This window comes from Rhipicephalus microplus, chromosome 3, assembly GCF_043290135.1.
Source record: "Rhipicephalus microplus isolate Deutch F79 chromosome 3, USDA_Rmic, whole genome shotgun sequence".
Taxonomy (NCBI): Eukaryota; Metazoa; Arthropoda; class Arachnida; order Ixodida; family Ixodidae; genus Rhipicephalus; species Rhipicephalus microplus.
Genome location: NC_134702.1, coordinates 254,365,204 through 254,392,772, shown reverse-complemented (window position 1 = coordinate 254,392,772; position 27,569 = coordinate 254,365,204). Strand labels below are relative to the sequence as shown.

At 47.0% G+C, this 27,569-nt stretch overlaps 1 protein-coding gene across 1 annotated transcript in view; it reads left to right on the top strand.

The window, feature by feature from the left end:
* nes (lysophosphatidylcholine acyltransferase 3 protein nessy) overlaps positions 1-27,569 on the top strand; it is a 179,714-nt gene that overhangs the window by 110,282 nt on the left and 41,863 nt on the right. Inside the window, exon 7 of the mRNA XM_037420032.2 lies at positions 17,902-17,972. Within this exon, the coding sequence (XP_037275929.2) occupies positions 17,902-17,972 (71 nt within the window). The remainder of the gene's footprint in view (positions 1-17,901; positions 17,973-27,569) is intronic.

Here is a 27,569-nt window from a genome sequence, read left to right as displayed (position 1 = left end):
GCCACTCGTGCTGTGTGGACTTGGCTAGCCAAATTCCTGGCCCTCTTCGGTGTCGAAGCAACTCTGAGCTGGAAGATCACATGAATTTGGTCCAACATGTCATGCGCACACAAGGTGACATTCATATGGCCTGCCTAAGCTAAGTGGTGCACGCCAGTGGTGCTGTGTTGAAATTTCCTGTGTTGGCATTCCTGTGACGGCATTCCCTGTATTGTACTGCCTGTTTGTAGGATGCGCACAGGTTTGGACAGGTTGGTATTGATCATGTGTCCTTACCACAATACACAGCTTCGGACCACTAGAACTACTCTAAGGGACGAAGCACTAAAACACGCCAAGCGTTGTGAGGGCTGGCGCCGGCACGATACGAGAATGATGAGAATACTAACGTAAACGAATGAAAACACTAACGCAAACGGAATGGAGGCAGCTTGGTCTTGCATCTCGCTCAATACAAAATAAAAAATATAAATAACACACACAGATTTCTTTTCTACGTTTTAATATTTTTTATCGACCTTCATACTCGGATTCAAGCAACAGATTGCACACATTACACACATCGCCTTGAACAATTCTCGCTGCTACTTTGACGTACGCTAGACAATTCTCTCCACCATGTCGGGGCGCACGCCCATGAGATGAGAGGCAAGCGGCGTTCAGTCTGACATTTCACCTCTTTCCGGGGCGCGTAGCATTGTAAATCTTGGCTGACGAGATCGTGTGCGCCCAGTGCGCTCATTTCTGTTGCCTACTCAAAACGGTCAAGCCTGGTGTGGGGCTCTTTATGGTGTTCACGGGCAGATTAGAAACTGACCCTGTGCAATTAGACCTGGTTAATATGAGGCTAAAAGACCCTTCTGATCTATTAGCGGTCTGGCTGTTTGCTCCTGTGTTGTCCTTCTCAGCCATGCTGAAAAGAAATAGAACTAGGAGCGTGTTTGTTAGAGGGTACACACTTAACTCACCATACTGGACAATAAAAGGATAGACTGTGCTCTGCAACCCTTGTGGGAAAAAAGTGTATGGCTCTGCTAGACCACTGGTGCCTCTATACTAATATAAACTAAAGCATTCCTCTTGTTTTCTTATCGCACATAGAGGTCACACATATTTCTTCAAAACTTAAAATTTTCATAAAAACCTATTGTGCCTTTATTTACTATTTTGGAGGCGTAAAACTATGTTTTGCATACCTGTTTTTGGCACCTAAATTCCAATTTTTTAGTGCCTATAAATACGGCCATTAGTCATCACAACAACGCTACAATGTGAGACAATGCAAAATTTTATTGCCAGTCACCAAATAAAGCTGGAATTGCTTCCGGAAAATGCACCATGTTTTGGTGGCTTCTGTAATAGATTTCAAGTCATCTCTGCAAAAATTAGTTAGGTGGCGGTAACTGCATGCCCTGTTGTGTGAAGAAAAAGATATCATTCACAACCGATTAAGAATGTTCACAAAGAACCTGAAGAATGGACTCCTTTGACTCCAGCGGATCTTACTGGTGAAAAGTGAAAGGTCCATGTCAATAGAGAGAAATGTGGATATTTTGTAAGAAAGTTACCAAGGGATTGTAGAACAGACGAAGCCCAGAATACATGAAACAAACAGGCAGTACATTGATGGATCCTGCAAAAAGCAGTCATACATTATCATGTTGTCCCATTCTCATTTTCTAAATAAACGGTTCGAATTACGGTGATAATTGAGGCTTAAAGGGCACATAACATGTGTCAGATGTTGAGAAACAAGCGATCGGCGGTGATCAGAAGGGAAATGTACTTGATGGCGTGCAGTGGCAAAAGTACTGGATGATGTGCCCGCGACGTGTCCATGCACTGAGTTGGCAGTGAGACAGCTCGTGGCATGTGACCCAAGCTGTGATGGAGAACTCTAGAACGAGCTGGTATTGTCTTTGGAGTTAACAGAGATGGTCAAGCCAGCATTGCACTCACTGGTAATGAGAGCATCTGGTGCTGGATATGGAGGAGGCAGTACTAGGAAATTATGGTGTGAACGCTGACATTGGCAACAGTCGGTTTAAGCTTCTCAAGCTAACCACAGCCACATTACAGCAGTTAGTGGAGCAACTCTTATACTTTGCTTTCGAATGTAGAATGGGATTAGCCTTCAGGGCAATCCCTGGCGTGCCACTTTGGAATTTAAGAAGGCACCAGATATTGCTGACTGCCTCTAAGCCTAAACTTGGAGACCTATTTGCAATGCAAAACATTATTTTCTGCCAGACAGGCAACAAAGATAAGTGACTACCGAACGGACGATGTTGTTCCTTAAAAGAGTTGAGACATCAGACTATTGGTGTGGCCAAAGACAGGACTTTGAGGAAAGCTACAACACACTAAAACATTTTATTTTCTTCGTAGCTGTGAGGTGCATGTTGCCAGACTGAACAAAAGATTCATTTTCATTCATTTTATTTTACTTCATAATATCCCTAAAGGTTTCAAAGGGGATATGACATAGGGGAACAGACACATGAATCAAACGACATACGTTGACATGATCCAAAAAATAAAATATATTAAATAATGCAGCAACAGCTGCGCCAATTGCGCCAATTTGATATAAATCTCCATTTATGCGCCAAGCTGCGCCAAAACCATGAAATTTGCTGAAATTGTGCCACACTGTGCCAAAATGCCCGACTAGCCTCAAAATTTTCTCAGTTGAGCTAATTTCAGAGAGGAATGGAGGCTACATTGGTAACTGGCAGTTTGCGTCATCAATCCATCCAAGTGTGCAGACCCTAACCCTAAACCGCAGTGTCAGATACATTCTCACTAGGTCAGAGCACTGCGAGGCGCGATCATCGAGCTAAAATAACGAAGCTGCACGCTCACTATAGTGGGTTGGTTCAAAATACTTATTTTATTAAAATAATAGTGCACTCTACACGATTCAGGTGGTGATGAATGATTTGTACATATTTTTTTTTCTAAATGTAAGCCTTCTCTTTTTATACTGCTCCAAGTTTGGTCCATCGTGAAAAAAAAAAAAAAAAATCGATGTTTTTTTTTTTTCTTGCGGAACCCGTCCGAAATTTGTATTTCAGTGCTCCAAAAGTAAACTTTTGCTGCTCCAAATATATCTTCGAATTCTATTTCAGCTGTTGCATCCATGTATAATACGGGTGTCGTGTAATCAGAATATAAGCAGTGGCACTCAGCCTTGCATAGAAAAACGGGCAAGATGCAAAACTGGGCTAGTTGGTGAAGATTCATTGTGGCTTACAACGCAAAACACCCGGATATACTTCCACTAGACTAGAAGTGGACATACCGTGTCAACTTCTAATCAATGTTTAGATGTTTCGTGCTGAAAGCCACAATGAAAAAAAAACGGGGAAAGACCGCCTGTGTAAGCCCACAACATGACCTCATTCTTTTCCAAGGAAAGTAGAATAAATTATACTTGCCAATGGCAGCATTACTTAGCTGATGCAGGTGCAAGAGAATTTTCATTCTCAGCTTTACACAACCAAATCCAACATGCATTTTTCTCTCAGTAAATTGTGTCCGAAAATTGCCTATGCCTGAAAACGAAACCGAAACTGCGTTACCTATGGTCTCTCATCAGAAGAGTTAGACAGCGACATCGCCATTACATAATGGCGACCAAGCAAGGTCATAGATTTTCCTAAAAACAAATAAAGGGGACTATGGCTTTGCGATCGTTCAGCGACCATGAGAATGATGGGTAGTACTCGGATTCGCCTGGTCTTCATAGTTTCGGGCTTGGTATCGCACTTGTGGCTTCATTTATTGCTGTGTTTTGGTTTTGTTTTGAGGGAAAGAATGAACTAGATTAAGGTAGTGAAGTGTAATCGTTGAACATTTGCTCATTCTTGTTTCGTAACGTAGCAGCTTCAAGCCATGTGAAGCCAACTGGAGCCGAAGGTACGAAATTTAGACAAGTCCATGTACTACCCATCATTACTCATGCTCGCTGAAGCGCTGTGCGCAGAAACTTCTATAGGCACTATCACTGGAGTTCCTTCTAGTGTATTTATAGGAAACTATGCACGAGTTTGCACTGAATGCCTTTGTGCTTGATTTAGCTATTCTAATTTGTTGCCTTTTGAAGCACAACTAGGAAAGTCCTGCTATTATAATGAATGTTGATGTCCAGTGAAAGTTATTTTGCACGATAAGAATAGCTGCATCGCGCCCTTTTGCGTGCTTCAGCTTGTGACTGCAAGTGCTTCAAACCAAGGCAGGAGATCAGCTGTACGTCGTTCCCACAGGCCGAAGACTTGAAAGTATCAGGTTCTCAGAGCTCTTCGGCCAGCTGAACCTGCTCTGGGTGGAGCTTCTTTAGATTATAGTCCTGGGTACTCACACAATCGAGGCGAATGCAGAAGCGCACGAACTGCCAGGAGAATCAATTTTCGATTTTAAGAAGACATTCTGTCTCAATCTTTATGAACTCAGTATAACTGTTTCTAGCATTGAAACGTTGGGCATCTATATGCTACTTAAAAAATATTTTTCTCAGTGCAAAAGACCAATTCATATTGTGAGCGCGACAAGCGAATGACTCTTCATTCTCTTTGATGTCATCATCACCTGTACATCTTCTTCATCTGTAAATATCATCACCAGTGTGATTTAGCTCGAGCCTGGCTGAATAAACCGTAAGGTATGTAACTGCGCAAAAAACTGACGGAAACAAGAAGGAGAGAAAAAGGACAGACAAGCGCAGACTATCAACTGACGCTTTATTGCAAGAACGAGGCAATATATATAATAGGCAGAAAAAAGCAAGAGGGGGCAAAGGGGGAGGAGAAAAAACACGAGGGACCAAATCACCAAACTTAGGCACATCAAGCATAGCACACCCGTCATACAAAACCAAGATAGCTTAACTCCTTATCATGTATGGCCACAGAGGGAACACTAACACAAGACACAGATTTCTTGTGAATATGCGCAGCCTCAATAAGTTCGCGCACTCTTTGGTTCTTATGCCGGAACAACACAGAAGTATCACCGAACAGCGGAGCGCAGCCGCATTTCTTACAGTGGGCTGCCAGATGAAGGCCGGAGTGGCCTTTTAAAGAATTAAAATGTTCTCGAAGTCTAACATTTAGACAGCGACCTGTTTGTCCCACGTACACACGACCGCATGACAAGGGTATGGAGTAGACAACACCGGTGATACAAGATACATAATTATGAATATGACTAACATTGCATGTGTGTTGCTGGACATTTCGCTGATTCGCGACTCGTCTATCTACTTTGGCACATAAAGTGGATAACTTGTTCCTGGCAGAAATAACCACTTGGACATCATATCTTGATGCAACCTTTTTCAGGCGGTGGGTAAAACCATGAATATAAGGAAGAACAGCAAAAATTTTATGCTACCCACCGCCTGAAAAAGGTTGCATCAAGATATGATGTCCAAGTGGTTATTTCTGCCAGGAACAAGTTATCCACTTTATGTGCCAAAGTAGATAGACGAGTCGCGAATCAGCGAAATGTCCAGCAACACACATGCAATGTTAGTCATATTCATAATTATGTATCTTGTATCACCGGTGTTGTCTACTCCATACCCTTGTCATGCGGTCGTGTGTACGTGGGACAAACAGGTCGCTGTCTAAATGTTAGACTTCGAGAACATTTTAATTCTTTAAAAGGCCACTCCGGCCTTCATCTGGCAGCCCACTGTAAGAAATGCGGCTGCGCTCCGCTGTTCGGTGATACTTCTGTGTTGTTCCGGCATAAGAACCAAAGAGTGCGCGAACTTATTGAGGCTGCGCATATTCACAAGAAATCTGTGTCTTGTGTTAGTGTTCCCTCTGTGGCCATACATGATAAGGAGTTAAGCTATCTTGGTTTTGTATGACGGGTGTGCTATGCTTGATGTGCCTAAGTTTGGTGATTTGGTCCCTCGTGTTTTTTCTCCTCCCCCTTTGCCCCCTCTTGCTTTTTTCTGCCTATTATATATATTGCCTCGTTCTTGCAATAAAGCGTCAGTTGATAGTCTGCGCTTGTCTGTCCTTTTTCTCTCCTTCTTGTTTCCGTCAGTTTTTTGCGCAGTTACATACCTTATGGATCAGTACCAACTAGCCCAACTTACCATTCTTCTGAATAAACCGGTTTCTCACAAGTGGTGGACGGCGCTTTTCGTTCCCTCAAGTCCTCTCGCCCGTTCTCACTGGAGCTCCGCTCGTGTTGTCGCATACAATCCCTGCCATGGCGGCCCAAGAAAACCCTGGCCCATCCAACGCCGCCGTCCTATTGCAGCCACCGCCACCCGCTCCGCCCAACAACATTCACCTGCGTGATCCACCTGTGTTTTCCGGTCTCCGAGGCGATAATGTCGAAGACTGGATCAAGAACTACGACCTTGTCAGCGATTTGAACAGGTGAGACAATCCACAGAAGTTGCGCAGCGTCCCATTTTACTTGTCTGATGTTGCGAAAACTTGGTTCTGGAACCACCACCCGGATCTTCCCGACTGGGACACTTTCAAGCAGCAAATTCGTCAGATATTTGGTGCCCCTGCAGTTTGCACTGAAGCAGCAAAGAAGAAGCTCGCTGAACGCACGCAGCTGCCGGGTGAATCTTACACCTCTTATATTGAGGATGTCCTTGCACTGTGCAAGCGCGTTAACACCAGCATGTCTCAGAACGACCAAATACGCCGCATTATTAAAGGCATTAACATCGTCGCCTTTAACGCCCTTGCCAGGCAAAATCCTGCCATCACCCAGGACGTGATAACCATCTGTCAGCGGCTTGATGAGCTTCAGTCTCTTCGCCTTTGCTACAATGCCACCGACATTCGTTTGCCGGCACCCCTCGACTTGCGTGCGCTTATTCGCGACATCGTTCGTGAAGAGCTTCACGGGCGCTGCTCTTTCTGTGCTGCGGAAGTTACTTTCCCTTCTGAAAAAGATAGCTTGCGAGACCTGATTAAACAAAAGATCGCCTCCGCATCGCGTCCGACGTGTTCCAACAGTCCCTGCGTGCGTCAGACGTGCACGTACGCCGAAGTTGCCGTGCTCTCTGCCGCACCCACCGTTTCTGTGCCTACAACAGCAGACCATACTCCTGTGGCTTCCTTACTACGCACCTCAGCGCCCACCTCGACCAATCTTTTACTACTGCGGCTATCGAGGACATATTGCTCGGTTTTGTCGAAGGCGCCAACAAGACGAGCAACGCGGCTACGCTCCTGAAGAACATCGAAGCTTCCGTCCTACCATGAATTACCTACGAACACCCTCTCGATTGTCCTATTACTGTTCACCGTCTCCTACCTACCATGCTGACATGCCTGGGAATTCCCGTACGTCTCGCCGCAGGTCCCCTTCGCCAGGTCGCCGTTCAGTGTCGCTTCTGCGGCCCGCCTCCCATTCCACGAACGCCCACGCAGAAAACTCCCCAATGCAGTTTTAGAAGGGGAAACTGCATCCACCGGACAGCTAACAATTCCTCCAGAGCGGTCATCGAATTTGATAGTAGTGTTTGTAGAAGCGCTGAGGCTCTTGTAGACACTAGCGCTGCCGTTTCGATTATTCGTGCTGATTTTTTCACCACGCCTTATGGCGGCCCACCTCTACGTGCGGTGACCAACGCTCTCATTCGTCCACTTGCACAGTGAACCGTTCGTGTCTGCATAGAAGGCATTCGTCATCACATTGTTTTCACGGTATTTCGTGAGTGCACCCACGCTCTCATTCTGGGGTGGGATTTCTTGTCTTCTGCGTCCGCTTTCATATGTCATCAGCGCTTCCTGCATCTAAATGCCACTGACTCTTCTCCGCTTGAACACGATGGACGCATCCGCCTTGTCACCACGTCAGATTATGTACTTCGGCCATACATCGAAGAAAATATAAGTGTTAATTGCACCGACATTGTGGATGGTGACGTACTAATTCTCTCTTACGGCCATACCCTACGTAGGGGCATTGTGATCACACCAGGGCTTATTTGCTTCTTCGATGGGTCTACGTACCTAACCGCAATAAATCAAATGCCTGAGTGTGTACTGCTCCCCTGTGGCTCAACAGTATCTTGCGCAGTCGACAGTGAGCCTGTTGCGATTGTTACTCTTCCGAACAACAACCACAACGATGTCCCAAAGTCACAATCACTGCCATTCAATGCCTCTTCCACACCTGTGTCGGCAACCATAAGCACTGACTTAACACCTGATCAAATTGAAGATTTGCTCGCCCTGTTAAATAGACACCGTTCTCTATTTGACGTGAAATCGCCCGCCCTTGGCATGACTACCACCGCTACTCACAGCATCCAGACTAACGGCTCTTGTATTGTACATCGGCGTCCATATCGCGTGTCTCAGGCAGAACGCAAGATCATCGAGGAAAACGTCTCAGACATGCTACGACGCAACATCATACGTCCTTCCTCGAGTCCCTAGTCATCCCCAGTTGTTCTCGTTCAAAAGAAAGATGGGACAGTGCGTTTCTGCGTCGATTACCGTGCGCTAAACAAAATAACGCGCAAGGATCTTTATCCCCTCCCTCGGATCGACGATGCACTGGATTCATTACAGGGCGCAGAGTATTTTTCTAGCCTCGACCTTAGGTCAGGCTACTGGCAGATACCAATGTCGGAGTCTGATAAAGAGAAGACCGTTTTTTTAACGCCAGATGGGTTGTACGAATTTAATGTGATGCCTTTTGGACTCTGTTATGCGCCCGCGACCTTCGAACGCATGATAGACGGCGTATTGCGTGGTTTGAAATGGAAAACGTGTCTGTGCTATCTCGATGACATAGTAGTATTTTCATCCACGTTCTCGCAGCATCTACAACATCTTGACGAAGTCCTCAGATGCCTTGCAAAAGCCGTTCTACAGCTTAACACCGAGAAATGTACCTTTGCTAGCAAGACAATCAAGGTTCTCGGCCACCTTGTCAGCAAAGAAGGAATTCGGCCCGACCACGAGAAGCTTGCCGCCGTCCTCGATTTTCCTCATCCACTACGTCAAAAGGACCTGCGCAGCTTTCTTGGGTTATCTTCTTACTTCCGGCGCTTCATACGTGGCTTCGCGGAACTTGCGACTCCGCTCCATCAACTCCTCGCAAGGAACGTCCCCTTCATTTGGTCCGAAGACTGCAAAAGCGCTTTCACGGCATTGAAGCAAGCCCTCACGTCGGATCCGATACTCTGCCACTTCGATTCCACCGCACCCACCATCCTTCACATCGATGCAAGTAGTCATGGTCTTGGTGCGGTACTCTTGCAGCGTGACAAAAACTCACGCGAACGCGTCGTTGCTTACGCAAGTTGTGCTCTTACCGCTCCAGAAAAGAAGAACACTATCACCGAGCAGGAGTGCTTTGTTGTTGTTTGGGCAGTGCAAAGATTCCGACCATATCTTCACGGCCGTCATTTTACCGTCGTGACCGACTATAACGCCCTATGCTGGCTTTCATCGCTGAAAAACGTATCGGGTCGCCTCGGTCGCTGGGCGCTTCGTTTGCAGGAGTATGATTTCGATGTCGCCTACAGATCTGGGAAGAAGCATCAAGATGCTGATGCTCTATCGCGCTGTCCTTTGCCCAGTGGAAGCCACTCACCATCGATACTCCAAAACGACAGCACCTCTCCAATCGCTGCGCTAAGTTCATCACCTGCCACCCTATCCGTCTTTGTTTCACAACAATGTGTCGACCCATACTGCCGCACCATTGTTGCCCGCTTGACCGGCTCTACTACTCCTCCAAACGCCAGACTCCATCGACAACTTAAACAATTTAAGCTTGTCGGTGATGCTTTATGTCGCTACATTTACCACAATGATGGCAACAAGTGGGTACCCGTCATCCCACGTTCTCTGCAACGTGAAGTTCTGGAAACCTTTCTTTCATGATGATCCAACCGCCGCTCATCTAGACTATCACAAGACTTACTATAAAATACGAAGTTGTTGTTTTTGGCCTGGCCTCTCTTCAGCCATTGCTAAGTACGTCGCCTCCTGTGTCCATTGCCAACGGCGAAAACGACCGACAACTGCTCCGGCTGGCTTAATGCAACCTCCCTTGTCCTGCCTCGCCTTTTGAAGTCGTTGGAATCAACTTGTATGGCCCTCTTTCTATATCATCCAATGGGAATCGCTGGATTGTCACGGCCGTCGACCACCTTACCCGCTACGCAGAAACAGCTTCTATACCATCTGGGACTGCCACTGAGATCGCCGATTTCTTTTTTCGCCACATCTTTTTGCGTCATGGAGCTCCACACATTCTCCTGAGTGATCGTGGCAAAGTCTTTTTCTCTTCCATTGTTGAACAAGTTTTGCGTGCCTCGAACACTGTTCACAAGACCACTTCTAGCTACCACCCGCAGACCAACAGATCGACTGAACGGTTTCATCGGACCCAATCGGACATGATCGCCATAAACATTCACCCCAATCACACGAACTGGGATGCAATTCTACCCTTCGTGACATTCGCCTATAATACGGCTGCTCAACACACTACCGTCTTTTCTCGATTTTTTCTCGTTCATGGTTGCTCGCCGAGTTTCGCTCTGGATGTCTCTTTCCTTCGGCCCCTGCACCCTCGACGGCTCCTTTCTTTGAAGAATTTCTATCTCGTCTCACACACTGCCGTCACCAGGCCCGTGTTAACACCGGCCTCTCTCAAGACACTCGAAAATCTCGCTATTGCTCGTCTCGCCGTGTTGTGAGTTTTTCCCCTGGCGACGAAGTTCTTCTATGGACACCACTACACGTCCCCGGCCTATGCGACAAATTCATCAGTCACTTCATTGGGCCGTACAAGGTGATCGAACACACATCTCCTGTCAATTACCGCGTTTCTTCTCTTAGCGCTAATCCTGATCATCGTTGCCGAGGAACAGAGATAGTGCAAGAATCTCGTTTAAAGTCTTATGCGCGACACATTTCATAATACTATCAAGCGACCAGGCGGCCGCTTTCATCGCGCGGGGGGGGGGGGGAATTAGTGTGAGCGCGACAACCGAATGACTCTTTATTCTCTTTGATATCATCAACACCTGTACATCTTCTTCATCTGTAAATATCATCACCAGCGTGATTTAGCTCGAGCCTGGCTGAATAAACTGGTTCCTCACAATATTTTGTTTTTTTTCTTGTGGAAGGTTATTCCACACGGCAACTCCCTTAACGTTCTGTTGCCGTGTGCATTCTTTGTTTGCTAAGTGAGATAGTTTCCTTTTACTTTGTTGCGGCTTTCGTTACTAGAACAGAAGAAATGTGATAAGCAAAGTAGATAGTTGGACTAGAATTGACCATAAGTGCTGTTTTATAATTTATTTGCATGCTGAACGGCATGATATTTAGGTTTCAGAAGAGTGGTAGCGTATGTGCCGTACAGTCCGAATTGGTTATAAAGCAGATTGCACGCAGTAGTTTAAGTGGCTATGGAATGCCTTATAGTAAATTACTCATAAGGTTGGTATATTAAAGTTGTTTCGACATTTCCATAGAAAAAACAAGCCTTACCGAGTTTTCTGCAGACTTCGTCAATAGTATGAGGTTAAAATTTACATCAAGTACAGTGCCTAGGTATTTTATTGAATGTACGCGTTCTAGCACTGAAATATTTATTGTAAGTGTGCATCCGTGTTTCTTAAAGGTTCGCCGTGGTAAAGTAAGTGCAATGTACTTGGTTTTCTCTGTATTTAAAGTGAGTTTATTTGAAGACTACCACTTGTAGATATGAAGAAGCTCTGAGCTTGCACATGCTGAAATACGGTCAAAAGAATCTTGAGTGCTTATGAGAACTGTATCGTCAGCATACATAAATATTAAAAAGATTTTTTCTATGCTAGGTAGGTCATTAATATACAGTGCGAAAAATACCTTTAGGTACTGCTATTGTTGTTTCAAGAAACTCTGATTGGGTATCAGCTAGCTGTACTGTCTGCTTGCAGTTTTATAGATAGTTTCTAAGGGCCACTCACTAGGCCCCATATCGAATTTTAGTTAGACTGTGGAAGTTGTTGGCGGAAATGTTGCAGGCCCACGTGCTCAAATTTGGGTGCATGTTACAGAATCCTAGGTGGTCGGCATTTCCGGAGCCCTCCACTACGGCGTCTCTCATAATCATATGGTTTTGGGATGTTAAACCTCACATATCGTCATCAAGCCCTACCTCCTAGCACGCGAGCACCGTTGTTTTGTTGACTAGCATTGTGTTGGGGTCTACTGCCTGTTTCTGCGGGATGGTTTGGATGCACTTGCTTAGACACTGTAGAATAGATAAGCACAATGAGTGCGCGAACATGTAGGAGCATTACTTTCGCTTCCATGGCTGTCCTCTGCTCAGTGCACTGACCGTGGGGACATGAATGCATGCAGAATGCCGGCACGTTATTACTGCATCTCTTTGAAATTTACGAGAAAAAAAATGGAAAAAAAGACGCACACGTTTTCTTATTGCATATCATTATTTATCTCAAGTTTTTATTGGTCTCTTGAAGCAACAAGTTACATAAATATCTCAAGTTTTTGTTGGTGTCTTCAAGCAACAAATTACGTAAACTACGCATGTTGTGTTAAATAATTTTCGCCATGTCACGTGCCGCTGTTGGCAACGTCAGAGCAGAGTCATCTATGTAGAGGACCAATTCACTGCACTGCCCTGAACGTAGGGCACTTTCTAAGTGCACATCATGCCCTCATTCTCTGGGCGGGCAACCCCGAAAGGAGGGGAGAGCAGCGTTCGTCTTTAAGTCTTCATTCTCTGGGCGGGCAACCCCGAAAGGAGGGGAGAGCAGCGTTCGTCTTTAAGTTTGACTTGTTTCCAGGGTGTGTAGCGTTGGAAATTTTGGCAGACGTGAATGTGAACGCCCCATCTACGCATTGCGCTTGTCAGCTCAAAATTGTCAAACCTGGTGAGTGGCCCTTTAAAAAACTGAAGGCACATTCCACGAAAGCCATAGCTTTCTAGTTTATTTGAATAATATTCCGTGGTTGATTGTATCAAGGGCTTTCCTTATAAAAAGAAATATACCTGTAACTGTTGTACTGTTATTGATAAATTAAAAATTTATACTTTCGGAAAGTGAGAAAACAGCTGTGTCAGTTGATCTATCCTTTCTAAACTCAGGTTGACAGGATGTAAGAATACTTTCGTGTTCTAAGAAAAACATGATTCAGTTAATTAATAGTTTTTCAAACACAATACTCATGGTACTTAAAATAGAAATGGGGCAGTAGTTCAAGGATGGTTATGTCATCGGCCTTGTAAATCAGTAGAACATTTGACAACTTGTGAAGGTCAGGCTACGTAGACGTAAAAAAATTAAAGATTTTTCTAAAGGCACACCAAGAATATCAATGCATTCTTGCAGCACTTGAGAACGTGTATTGTTTGACTAATAATTTGACTAACAATTTAACTAGCATGCCATTAACTAGATTATAGGATACTACAATAACTACATTATGGGATATGCCAGAACAGCATCAGACCCTTACATGGGAATAAATTCACACTAATTAGATTGAGTTCAAAGGCCAGCGATAAATGCCATCGTAGTCACTCCCTGACTGAAACGTGTCAAAATTACTTTTTATTCTGATTTATTTTCAATACTGTTAGCCTCTTCGGGCTGTTATAGGGTGGGAAAGTTTACAGTACAGACAAAATAAATGCAAACAGCATAGCATAAATGGCACAATGCAAACTAAAAAAAACAAAAAACACACAGCTATACACGGTGCATAAAGAATTTATATAAAACAACAGCACTGCAGTTATGCATAATAAGGATTTCGATATTATACACCCAGTGACTGCAGTTTTTCAGGAAAACTCTTGAGCGAAATCACATCATCAAACATTTCCAGGCTTAGATTATTCCAGTCTTCAATTGTTTTCACTAAGAAAGGAAGCTTGCTGACATCAACTCTGGATTGGATGCAGAAGTTCTCACATCATAAGAGTGGGAGGACCGAGGTGACACTCTGCCTGGAGGCCGCGAGTAGAGTCCAGGATTCATGTTTAGCATATGATCATACAGTTGATAAAAAATTTCATAGTCTGGCTATTTTTCTGCATGAAGCTTAACTTTGAAGGTTTGCCTTGTTAATCAATGCAGTGACGAATTCAATCCTTCTGTACTTGGAAAAATAAGCGTGCTGCAAGATGCTGCACTCGCTCGATCTGATTTATTAAAGTTAATCGGTACGACTCCCACAGTATACCCAGAGTGGGCTGAACAACTGTAGTGTAAGCCTTAAGCTTTACATCAGGAGATGCCTGTTTTAGTTTGGGTCATAGCATTCCCAGCTTCCACTGAGCTGATCTACAAATGTTGGCAACATGCTAACACCAACTTATGTTATGCATGATAGTGACACCTAAGTGCTTAATTGGTTGCCGAATTTTTGTACTCCTGATTTTGTAAGTAAATTGTGACGGTGATTGTTTTGTTGTGACACTCATGTAGACTGATGAACAAATGTTCTTCCTTTAGAAGTAAGGACAGCAGTGGAAAGATTAAAGTTCCTTATTGTTCATAATGAGCTTTTTTATATTAACACCGAATATATCTTTCAGACACAGACAGAGTATGTATATATAACCTCTATTGACGTGGAATGACTCACTTAAGTATAGATATTTGCCATGCGTAATTAGTGAATGAGCGTACTGCTCGGTTCACTGGCTTTAAACAAGCTTCATGCTTCTGCGTATTTAGGTAACGCAGCGTTCTTAGCCACTGACTCATAACGCCATGCTGTAGATGCGACGAGTGCATTTGTGCTATTTTTCATTTCTTTTTTTTTTACTCTTCTTTGCATATGTATGAAACAAGCATTGCCCTTAAAATCGCCTTCACATTTATGTTGCTCCTGTTTCTTATTGAAGCATACTTGATTCCTTATCCATTCCTGTGATGACCCTCCCAGGTTTAACAATGTATGAAACAAGCATTGCCCTTAAAATCGCCTTCACATTTATGTTGCTCCTGTTTCTTATTGAAGCATACTTGATTCCTTATCCATTCCTGTGATGACCCTCCCAGGTTTAACAATATTAATAAAGAAAACAGCAACCATGCATACTTGTCTACCAAGCACAAGTTATGTGTTTGACGGCTGGCTGATCCGACCACCCCTTTTATTTTTCCATGGTTACATACTTAGAATATAGGAGCCATTGTTAGACTTGCACCATTCTAACCTGTATTTTTTTTAACCCACTGTGTTATGTGCAAACAACATGCAAGGGCTGAAATGAAATGTTCATGTAATTTTGTTTTCAGCTTCCAACTAAACCCTGTTCGAAAGTGACCTAAGCTGTTCCACCTGTGCTCAGCATGTTTGGAGCGTTCGCTTGTGATTGGGTAAATTATATGGGCTCAGCAGTGTACAGGACATAAGTGTAATGAAGTTATGAAAGCTCTGTAGGTTTGACACATTAGGTTTGTTGCTCTAAAATTGGAATGAGCACTTTGGCAGCTACAGTTAAACCTAGATATAACAAAATTGATAAATTCCCGGAAAAATTTGTTACAAAGAGGTTTGGTACAATGCAGGTTTGGTACAAAAATTTGGAAAATAAATGCATAAATTAAACAAAAGGGGGACTGATGGCAGAGCTAGCCCCTAACACTCACTATATCACGCAATTATATCGACTCTCTCGGCCTGTTCTTGTTGTCGCCGCCATGTTCCTGCAACAAGTCCAAACTGACAGCATGCCCCCGCGCATTGTAACTTTCACAAGCGTGTAAAAAGCGCGCGAGCCCTGCTGATGCGGAGATCACTTGAGTCAGCCCATCCCTATCGCCTAGAAAGTGCATAACATCTCCCGCGTGTTAGAACTGCCATCGAATGCTCAAACAGAAACTAAACCACCTGTCTTAAACGAGCATTAAACAATGTGGGGAGTGGGGGGGGGGGGGAGAACGCTTAAGTAGCAATAATGAACTTGGATTTTAAGGGCGGTCGCGATCGCTGGCGCACTTGCTATCTCGGCGAGTATCAATGCGGTTTCAACGCGAAGGGACTGTGTGAAAAGAGCAAACGCAATCATTCCGGTCAAAGTCTAAGGCGCGCGATTCTCCCCACCGAAGGATAAGCACGCGCGCACAAGCATTTAACCCCCATCTCCCCCTCCGCTTTCGCGGGGCAAAGTACGCGTGGGAGATAAGTGTCCGTCGGCACATCGTGATGAGCTGAGCGCCGAGTGTGGGCGGCTTTTTTATTTCTTGAGTTTCTATATATATAGGTATGTATACATATACGATGTATGAAGGCGGCGGCAGCAAAAACCCAACCAAGACTGCCCATATACGTAAGTGAATAAAAAAAAGCAAAGCTGAACGTCGTCGACACACGCACGCGCACACACACACACACACGCACACACACACACACACGCACGCGCACACACACACACACACACACACACACACACACACACACACACACACACACACACACACACACACACACACACACACACACACACACACACACACACACGCACACACGCACGCACGCACGCACGCACGCGCACGCACGCACGCGCGCACGCACGCACGCACGCACGCACGCACACACACACACACATACACACACACACACACACACACACACACACACACACACACACACACACACACACACACACACACACCATGCACGCGCAGTGAAACTATGCATGCGCGCATGGCGTCGAAAATGAAGAGGGAACGACATGGACACTGACACGGTTACCGCGAAAACTATTTGGTAAAGCGCCCTCCATATGTAGCGAGGCCCCACATAAGTGATGCTAACTAAAAGTGTGCAATATCAGTTTTTTCAATCAATTTAAGTAACGTGCAAAATCAGCTTTTTTATTATTTTGGTTTGGAGGGGGGGAGGCACACCTGCGCATGCGACCGCAGCGACGAGAAAGGAGGGCAACGCCGGCTCGTAAGGTGCAGACCCGCCTCACGTGGCCCCGTCGCGGTGGTCTAGTGGCTAAGGTACTCGGCTGCTGACCCGCAGGGCGCGGGCTCGAATCCCGGCTGCAGCGGCTACATTTCCGATGGAGGCGGAAATGTTGTAGGCCCGTGTGCTCATATTCGGGTGCACGTTAAAGAACCCCAGGTGGTCGAAATTTCCGGAGCCCTCCACTACGGCGTCTCTCATAATCATATGGTGGTTTTGGGACGTTAAACCCCACATATCAATCAAATCGCCTCACGTGGACGAGGCCCGCGTGGGGCAGCGGCGGAAAATGCATGCTTGTACCAAAATGCCGAAATGCGGAGTGAAATTCCAAGATTGTCCGTGGGGAAAATTCGTTATATCAAGGTTGTCTCCCGCGGTTACTTTCTTACATAGAGGTAGCAAATACATGTGCTCCTATGGAGCGACGGCAGAGAATAAAAAAACTTCATTATATCCAGTAATTCGTTATCTGGAGGTTCATTATAAGCAGGTTTAACTGTATATGTCTTAACACACTCAATAGTTTCTTGGCAACCTTTGGTTTGTGCTCGTTGGGGGCAGCACACTTTTCAGTTGAATGTCAGAGGTACTTGTCTCTGTTATGTAATTTTATGCTTGGCGTGTTTTGATTCAAAGGAATGCTCACTACCATGCCAGGAACAGTTACATTACAATAAAGAGGGTGATGTTCACACCAAATCTACCCAATCATACTTGTTTGCAGTAATTTCAGCGTGGCCTTTGCGAATACTCATTTAGTTTTTTGGATAGCCTGGCAGAGCATGAGATTCCAAAAGCAACACATTTGTACAAACTGTAGCAAAGTGCCCAAGTTCGCATTTTTTGAGGAGATGTGCCTGCTACACAAACTGAATAACCAGGTTGTCATGTGTCTGCCATTATAGGCCATAGTATGACTGTCACATTGTGCTTTGTGCAGTTCCCCATGAAGCGCTACCTGGACTTCACCCAGGGCCACTTCTTTCATGGGAAGGCTGTCAAGCCCCCCTGGTGAGCACTGTTCTGTGCAGGTTTGTCAGGTGCATGTAGATCTGTAGATAAACAAATTTATTCATGATGACTTATGTAAAATGCTTATCAAGAAATAATTAATGTGGAGAGAAATCAGCACACAATAGGCTTGAGGTTCTTTCTTTAGTACTTGTTTTTCAAGTTCACAGTGATGCTACCGCTGCGCCAATTGTGCAAAACTGCTCCGAGTTGCCCTGGCTGCTACACGCTGCTACAATTCCTCAAAATTTGGTGAGTCTGCACCCAACGTGTGCCAAGGGGCGTGCTCCGACTTTCAGAAACGAAACTGCTTGAGGTTCTCCTGTTGAAAATGACATCGTGGTGCACCTGCCTAAGACGCAACCCGATCCGAACGAAACTGGGCTGATTGCCACTGTTCGAACCATGAATGGCTTGGATGCACTGAATGCTCGATTTTTCGAACTTTCCAGGGATTGGGAAATCCTCCGAAAAAAAGATTCACAACTTTTTATTTCACTTAAGTAATCAAATTGCCACAGCCCCTTCTGAAATAGCTCCAATGCCTCTTAGAGTACACTCATGAGGCATTTGAGTGCACGCCCAGGCTGTCGTAAATACACTCAGGGCCTGCGGATGTCCATTTGCAAATATGCGTCGCAGTATGAGTGCCGCCGATACCAGCAAAGTGCGCAATAAATTGCGGATTCATCGTATGAAACGAGTGGAAACAAGGACGAAGAACGTAAAGGGTGTGGCAGAATAGAGAAGTACCTCCACAATGCATGTGTGCACTTAGAAGAAGCGCCACTGTACGAAAATTTTCAGCATTACGCAGCACTTGCTGCTACACGAGACCAATGGTTTCTAATTTTGTGCAGCACATCACCTACACAGCTGACGCCGTTCCTACCGGGGTGCTTTCATATGCATAAATTTATCATAAAAATGTGTTCTTGATGCCCACTTCATTCCTGATCGCACACGGGCGTGGCAATGGCGAGCTGCTTCCGTAAGGCACCACGCCTGTGTGTCACACTTAGCTAACTTGCACAGAAATGCAGCGTGGACGGCGGCGCAGGTGAGTGATTAAAAGCGTGCAATACGCCGACATTGCGCCACATGCAGTAACAAGCAGTTAGCTGAAGACACTTATCATACAGCGATGAAGTCTTACTGGCGTGTTTGTCGCACTGCTGCTATGATGTCTTCGAGCATTTCTAGTGCTTATTCGTTAGAGATCATCTCACTGTGCGGTGATACTGGCCCCTTCATATTTTGTTGCGATAGCAATTATATGGACACTCTCGGCTGAATTTCGCCGCCGGCGTGGGTGTCGATGTCATGCACCGTATATGTATAAGTTTCTATATGTATGAAAACGCAAGAAAAAAAAAATCAGGAAAAATAGACTCCTGGACTCCGGCACGCGAAATGGAACATGGGACCTCCGCGTTGCGAATGTGAGGCGTTAACCACAAAGCCACTGAGGGGAACCTCCTTGAACGTTCAAACGGCAAGCTATTGGCGGGCATTTCGGGGGGGAACTACCGTGTTTTCAGCATTATCAGCAAGATGGGGCAATGAGCGCTCTGCGGCTCTTATCTCTCACGGGTATTTTGGCCCGCGAAGAGGATGGGAGTGGACAATCTCTGGCGGGCCCTTATCTTCCTTATCATGCATCTTGGCTGGCAGTGGGCTTGACTGGAATGATTCTGTTATAGTTACGGTGTGCACAAAGGTCAGTGCAATCGTTCCACAGCCTCCGTTTGCAAAAAGGGCGTGCTTTTCAGACACCGCGAACTAACAGCTAAGACCTTTATTCGTGTTCATCTGTACCTGTGAGTACGTTTCATGCGTCACTCGTGCGTGAGAAACGCGGGGAACGTTTGGATCTGCTTTTATTTTGCGCGTGACCTTCCAATTTGTTGCTATTGCGTTCATTGCTTCGCCTTTGCGACAAAGCTGTGACTTTTTTTACATTTGCTTCTCCCCATAGCACTTGTGCATTGCAGCTAAGCTGACTTTCCGACATTACCGTGACATCGAACGATTTTTTAAAGTATTCGTTGAAGCCTACGAGATCATTGATGTAACAAGGGTAGAGACCTTTAAGTAATGCTGTTTCATACCTGTATTGTCGGTTGAAAGCAAAAAAAAAAAAAATTGCACGCTGCAGTATTTCAGCATCGAAAATTTTGTATGTTCTTATCCATAAACGTTAGTAGAGCTTGGGATGCTATCGTGAAATTGTCTTAATTTGCAAGCACGTCTGAAAAATCTGGCCTCTGAAAAAGTGTCAGTCAACGGATCTTCAGTCACGTTATAATGAAGTTCTATGCTATGAAATTTTATCATTGGCTTTGTCTATTAAATATTGTCACGGGGTCGTGACGTGGCCAAAGACAGGAAACTTCGTGTTGGGATTTAACTGTTTATTTGTGCGAATCTGTGCCCGGTAAAGGGAAAGTCTAATTACAGCAGCAGTCTTGCACAGATAGCAGTCTCGGACTGATAGCGGCGAACGCAGCGTCGGCCTTCGATCAACAACTGACAAGCGGCGAAGCGCGTCGGCATTTATACCCTTGCCGTCGAATGTTCTAGCGTTATCGCTGGCGGTGGCGTAGGTTCCAGAACAATCTGTACCGTTCGCACAGTGGGCGTGATCTTATCGAAATGATCTACTACAGTCCGGAACCTTCTCGAAACCTGCAGGCGCGGTTTGCGCCGAGAATCGTGTGGTGTTTCGGAACGATAAGAAAAACTTGTGAAATGGAACGTGGCATTGCCCCCCTCTGAAAAAAAGGCATCGTCCCGATGCTTTAACTAAAGATGAAGGTACAATAATAATGCAAGAAAGTACAATGAATAAATTACAATACAACAATAATACAAAAAAACACTGTTTCAGTTTGTTAACGTGCATGAAACGGCTTGAGGCGCACGACATGGACGACTTCAGGTCGCGATCGGCGTCGTTGAGAGTTCGTGATGCCGTCGGGGACAACCTCGTAATCAAGTGGGCCGAGACGTCGAACCACCTTGTACGGTCCGAAGTACCGTCGCAGAAGCTTTTCACTTAGTCCACGTCGGCATATCGGCGTCCACACCCAAACACGTTCACCGGGCTGGTACTCCACGAAGCGTCGTCGAAGGTTGTAACGGTGGCTGTCGGTCGTCTGTTGATTCTTGATACGAAGACGAGCAAGTTGTCGGGCTTCTTCGGCGCGTTGAAGGTAGTCGCTCACATCGAGGTTTTCTTCGTCGGTGACGTTGGGTAACATGGCATCGAGCGTCGTTGCCGGGCTCCTTCCGTAGACCAATTTGTATGGAGATATCTGCGTCGTCTCCTGCACCGCCGTGTTGTATGCGAAGGTCACATACGGAAGAATGGTGTCCCACGTCTTGTGTTCGACATCGACGTACATTGACAGCATGTCGGCGATCGTCTTGTTAAGCCGCTCGGTGAGGCCGTTGGTCTGTGGGTGGTACGCTGTCGTCCGGCGGTGGTTTGTTTGGCTGTATGCCAAGATCGCTTGAGTTAAGTCGGCAGTGAATGCCGTTCCTCTGTCGGTAATAAGGACCTCCGGGGCGCCGTGACGTAGGACGATATTTTCGACGAAGAACTTAGCTACCTCGGATGCACTGCTTTTTGTCTCGGCGTAGCGGGTGAGGTAGTCGGTAGCTACCACAATCCACTTGTTTCCGAAAGCCGACGTCGGGAACGGCCCCAGTAGGTCCATACCAATCTGCTGGAAAGGTCGGCAAGGTGGATCAATTGGCTGCAGAAGTCCCGCTGGCCTTGTCGGCGGTGTCTTGCGTCGCTGACAGTCCCGGCATGTCCTCACATAACGAGTGACGTCGGTGGTAAGACGTGGCCAGTAGTACCTTTCTTGTATCCTCGCGAGCGTGCGGGAAACACCGAGGTGCCGTGCCGTCGGATCGTCGTGCAGGGCCTGCAGGAGTTCTGGTCGCAGAGCTGAAAGCACCACAAGGAGGTACTTAGCTCGAAGCGGTGAAAAGTTTTTCTTTTGTAGAAGACCGTTTCGTAGAAAGAACGACGCAAGTGCGCGCTTGAATACCTTCGGGACTTCGGCGGTCCTGCCTTCGAGGTATTCAATTAGGGCTTTAAGTTCCGGGTCGGCCCGCTGTCGTTCAGCGAAGTCGTCCGTAGTTATCCTTCCCAAGAAGTAGTCGTCATCCGAGTCGTCGGGTAGCGGTTGGTCGACAGGCGCACGAGAGAGACATTCAGCGTCGGAGTGTTTTTTGCCGGACTTGTAAATGACAGTAATGTCATATTCTTGAAGTCTCAGGCTCCATCGTGCGAGGCGACCTGAAGGGTCCTTCAAGGTGGCTAGCCAACACAAGGCGTGGTGGTCGCTCACAACTTTGAAGGGCCTGCCGTAGAGGTAGGGGCGAAATTTCGACGTAGCCCAGATGATGGCGAGGCACTCCTTTTCTGTTGTGGAATAATTTGCTTCTGCTTTGGATAGCGATTGGCTGGCGTAACTAATAACCCTTTCAAGTCCGTCTGCCCTCTGCACAAGAACGGCGCCAAGACATACGCTGCTTGCGTCAGTATGTATTTCTGTCTCGGCGAATTTGTCGAAATGGGCAAGTAACGGAGACGTCTGGAGGCGATGTTTAAGCTCCTGGAAAGCGTGTTCCTGTGGCGTTTCCCACTTGAACTCCGAGTCGGCCTTGGTAAGGTTAGTGAGAGGATCGGCGATGCGGGCGAAGTTTTTCACGAACCGCCTATAATAGGCGCACAGGCCCAGAAATCTGCGCACGGCCTTCTTGTCAGTGGGCGTCGGGAAGTCGGCGATGGCGGCTGTTTTCCGTGGATCGGGACGAACTCCAGACTTGCTGATATTGTGCCCCAGAAACAAGAGCTCCTGATACGCAAGTCTGCACTTTTCTGGCTTCAGTGTGAGTCCGGACGTCTTGATGGCTTGAAGTACAGCTTCAAGGCGCCGAAGATGCTCGTCGAAACTCGAAGAAAACACGACGACGTCGTCCAAGTACACAAGGCAAGTCTGCCACTTCAATCCTGCCAGTACTGAATCCATAACGCGTTGAAAAGTTGCAGGCGCTGAGCAAAGGCCGAAGGGCATCACCTTAAACTCGAAGAGGCTGTCCCGTGTTATAAACGCCGTCTTCTCTCGGTCTCTTTCGTCGACTTCGATTTGCCAATAGCCAGTCTTGAGGTCCATTGACGAGAAGTATTTGGCGTTATGGAGCCGATCAAGGGCGTCGTCTATTCGTGGGAGAGGATACACGTCCTTTCTTGTGATTTTGTTCAGGCGGCGATAATCGACGCAGAAACGTAAGGTCCCATCCTTTTTCTTCACTTAACACCACGGGGCATGCCCACGGACTCTTGGACGGCTGGATAATGTCATCTCGCAGCATTTCATCAACTTGTCTCTTCATTGCCTCACGTTCTCGCGTCGAAACCCTGTACGGACTCTGACGGAGTGGTCTGGCATTTTCTTCGGTTATGATTCGATGTTTCGTGATTGGGGTCTGCCGAATTTTCGATGACGACGAAAAGCAATCTTCGTATTGCAAGAGCAGGGCCTTGAGCTGTTCTTGCTTATCGTTCAGAAGTCTGGGATTGACGTCGAAAGCTATGGGAGGGGCTTGGTTCCTCTGAGCAGGTTCGCAGAATCGGCGAGGGCGAAAGCACTGGTGGCTTCGACAATTTCTTCGATGTATGCGACCGTTGTTCTTTTGTTCACATGTTTGTACTCATTGCTGAAATTCGTGAGCATAACCGTTGCTTTGCCTCCCCGCAGCTCTGCAATTCCTCTTGCGATGCAAATATTTCCGGTGACCAACAGATGCTGACTGCCTTCAACGACGCCTTCCAAGTCAGGTGATTTAGGAGCGCCGACTGAAATATTGACGCTTGAGCGAGGCGGAATGGTGACTTGTTCTTCCAGCACATTCAAGGCATGGTGTCCTGACGGCGTGCGTGGCGGTAGTGCTTCTTCTGTGGATAACGTTATCGACCTTGTTTTTAGGTAGATGACAGCACCATGGAGGCATAAGAAGTCCATGCCAAGGATGACATCTCTCGAGCAACGCTGTAGGACTACAAAGTCTGTAGGATAAATACGGCCGTTAATGGTGACTCTCGCGGTGCAGATTCCTGCAGGTGTTACAAGATGACCTCCGGCTGTGCGGATTTCAGGGCCTTTCCAAGCTGTTCTAACTTTCTTTAACTTCGCGGCGAACGACCCACTGATGACAGAATAGTCGGCTCCAGTATCGACGAGAGCAGTCACACTGTGGCCGTCGATAAGAACGTCGAGGTCGCTGGTTCTCCGTCTCGCATTACAGTTAGGGCGTGGCGTCGGGTCACGGCTGCGTCGGCTTGTTCTGCTGCTTCCATGTTGCGTCGTCCGGCCACCTTCGGTAAGTGAGCTTTTGCCTTCAGGGCTTTGCCTGGTTGGTGTTGTGTTCAAAAAGCTCCGTCGCGTCGGCGTCGTCGTCGGAGGATCTTCGGTAGTTCGTCGCACAGCAACCGCACCTCCATTGGTTGCTGCCCTTAGTTTCCCGGATACGGGCTAGGAGACCGGCCCCGCGTTGGGCCAGAGTACTGCCGGGGGTGCGGTGACATGCGGCGGCTGGGCGACGGCGAACGGGAAGGACTTCGTGGTGTCCATTGAGTTCCTGCCAGGTATTCGGCGATGTCACGTGGCCGATCTCCTGGCTGCGGACGCGGTGCATCGACGGCGAAGCCACGCAGTCCCATCTGTCGGTACTGGCAACGGCGGTATGTGTGCCCGGCCTCGCCGCAGTGGTAGCAGAGCGGGCAGTTGTCAGGTGCACGCCAAACGTCCGTTTTCCTTGGTGCACTGCGCTGGCCCGCTGGGGAACGAACGGTAGGACGTCAGTGGGGGTGGTGGCGGCGGTGGCGTCTGGGGACGGAAGTGTGACGGGGCGGCGTTTTGGCGTGGACGGGGAGGAGCGTTGTGGCGCACTGCAGCGGCGTAGCTCATAGTTTCTGGCTCGGGCGGCGGTGTTTCGGGAATTCGAAGCGATTGCCGGACTTCTTCTCGCACAATGTCGGCTATCGAATCCACTTGAGGCTGCGCCGAAGGCAACAGTTTGCGCAGCTCTTCCCGCACGATCGCTCGGATCGTTTCACGCAGGCCGTCGGAGTCACTGGCTTGAGCAGCAGCGCATTCTGGAGTCAGGCGACGATTATACTGTCTGGTGCGCATGTCTAGCGTTTTTTCGATGGTGGTCGCCTCGGATACAGATTCTTGGACGGTGTTCGGTGGATTCCTCATTAGTCCCGCGAAGAGCTCCTGTTTGACCCCTCGCATGAGGAAACGAACTTTCTTCTCCTCAGGCATGTCTGGGTCAGCGTGACGAAATAGGCGGGTCATCTCCTCTGTGAAAATTCCAACCTTTTCATTTGGTAGCTGAACCCGGGTCTCGAGTAGAGCAGCGGCTCTCTCTTTGCGAGCGACGCTTGCGAACGTTTGCAGAAATGCGCCGCAGAAGACATCCCACGTTCGGAGCGTGGACTCCCGATTCTCTAGCCAGGTCCTTGCGGTGTCTTCCAGGTAGAAGTACACACGACGGAGCTTTTCTTCGTTGTCCCAGTGGTTGAGGGCGGCCACACGGTCGTATGTTTCTAGCCAGGTTTCCGGGTCTTCAAACGATGAGCCATGGAACGTTGGTGGTTCCCTGGGTTGATGAATGACGATCGCGGGCTGGGACGCTCCGGTTGTCATTGTCGCTGCAGTCGAGGTCATGGTCTTGGTTTTCCGCGCCTTGTCTTGTAGAAGGCCGTACTCCGGTGGGAGACCTTGCTGTCGGCGGCTCGTTCGCTGCTCTTGGTTGGCGTCGGTGTCTTCTCCGCGACGGGGGCTGGGTTCACGGCTTGACGGGGGCGTCCGGTACATGAACGTAGCAGCACCTCCACCAGATGTCACAGGGTCGTGACGTGGCCAAAGACAGGAAACTTCGTGTTGGGATTTAACTGTTTATTTGGGCGAACCTGTGCCCGGTAAAGGGAAAGTCTAATTACAGCAGCAGTCTTGCACAGATAGCAGTCTCGGACTGATAGCGGCGAACGCAGCGTCCGCCTTCGATCAACAACTGACAAGCGGCGAAGCGCGTCGGCATTTATACCCTTGCCGTCGAATGTTCTAGCGTTATCGCTGGCGGTGGCGTAGGTTCCAGAACAATCTGTACCGTTCGCACAGTGGGCGTGATCTTATCGAAATGATCTACTACAGTCCAGAACCTTCTCGAAACCTGCAGGCGCGGTTTGCGCCGAGAATCGTGTGGTGTTTCGGAACGATAACAAAAACTTGTGAAATGGAACGGGGCAATATGGTCAGGTTATCAGTCAGTGATATAGCTTCCTTTTTTACTCTATCATGCTTGAATAGCGTGCAGCACATTGTGATCTTGTCATTCGTGTGTCATGAACTCAGTATTTAAAAAACAGCAGGAAGGGGTGGATGGAACTTTGTGATGAAAAAATTTCGTAAAGAGGGGTTTGTATCGGGCTGACATTTTGACAAGCAGAATTGTCTTTCTCAAGGCTAGAAAAGAACAATTTTGTTCTTTTCGGCTCGACACAACCCGTGTTTACGGATTACTTCGTGACCACAATAAGTGTCTTAAAATTGACTCTAGCATTATCTGCTCCGAAAGCCAGTTTTGCTGCTCCGAAACGCATTTTCGTCTGCTCCAAAAGCTGCCCCTAAGCAGCCTAAGCCATTAGCATCACTGAGTTCATATACTGTTCTCTCCAATGTTCTGCATACATGATCATCTTGCTGTGCTTAGGCCTCATTGAAGTCTGCACCAGTGGGCTGTACCAAGGTCAATTTATTTTTGTGGCTGTACCTCGCAGTATTGCGATTCGAAGCGAAGAAGTTCAGAACCGTGCACTGCCTTCAGCACCTTGATTTGTTGCACTTCATGGGGTAGTAAGTGCTGTAGTAAGCTTAGCTTTATTGTACCATAATTACTAGAATGTAACAAGAGTTCTTTCATCATATCTTTATCACATGAAGTTGACCCTCACATTCAAATGAAATACGGAACACTAACAACACAACGTAGAAGCAGTGGAAAAAACTGGCACCATGACCTAACTGCAACACAGACAACGATCTTCTAGTGACCTCAAATTTTCGAAAAGCAGTAAAAAAAATTGGGCCCGTATCTGCATGTAATCTGCAAATGTCGGCGAAAGACGATAGTCTTGCGTGTGGAGAGAGTGAACAAAACATTTATTTGGTGTTCTGTGCAAGGAAATCGGTGAATGGTATTCTGGAGGTGCTGCATTAGAGTGCCTCGAGCGTGCAGCGGAGGCGAACGAGTGCATCAAGTCACGTCACTCGTGAGACATGAGCGCTATCTGGCAGTTTTCTTGGAAAACAAAGTGCGTGGCTGTGAGACGGGTATGCACACCCGTCTCGGAGGTGATAAGGTGTAGAACGCAAGGCGATGGGTAGGTGCCACCACCGTCTTGTTTTAGCAAAGTGGTGGAAACAGTCGTCTTTTCGTGCAAGCGTTGCAGTCAGCGCAACGTGATAAGCGCTACGGTCCTTAAAGTTACTTATGTGTGCCTTTTCTAGTAAA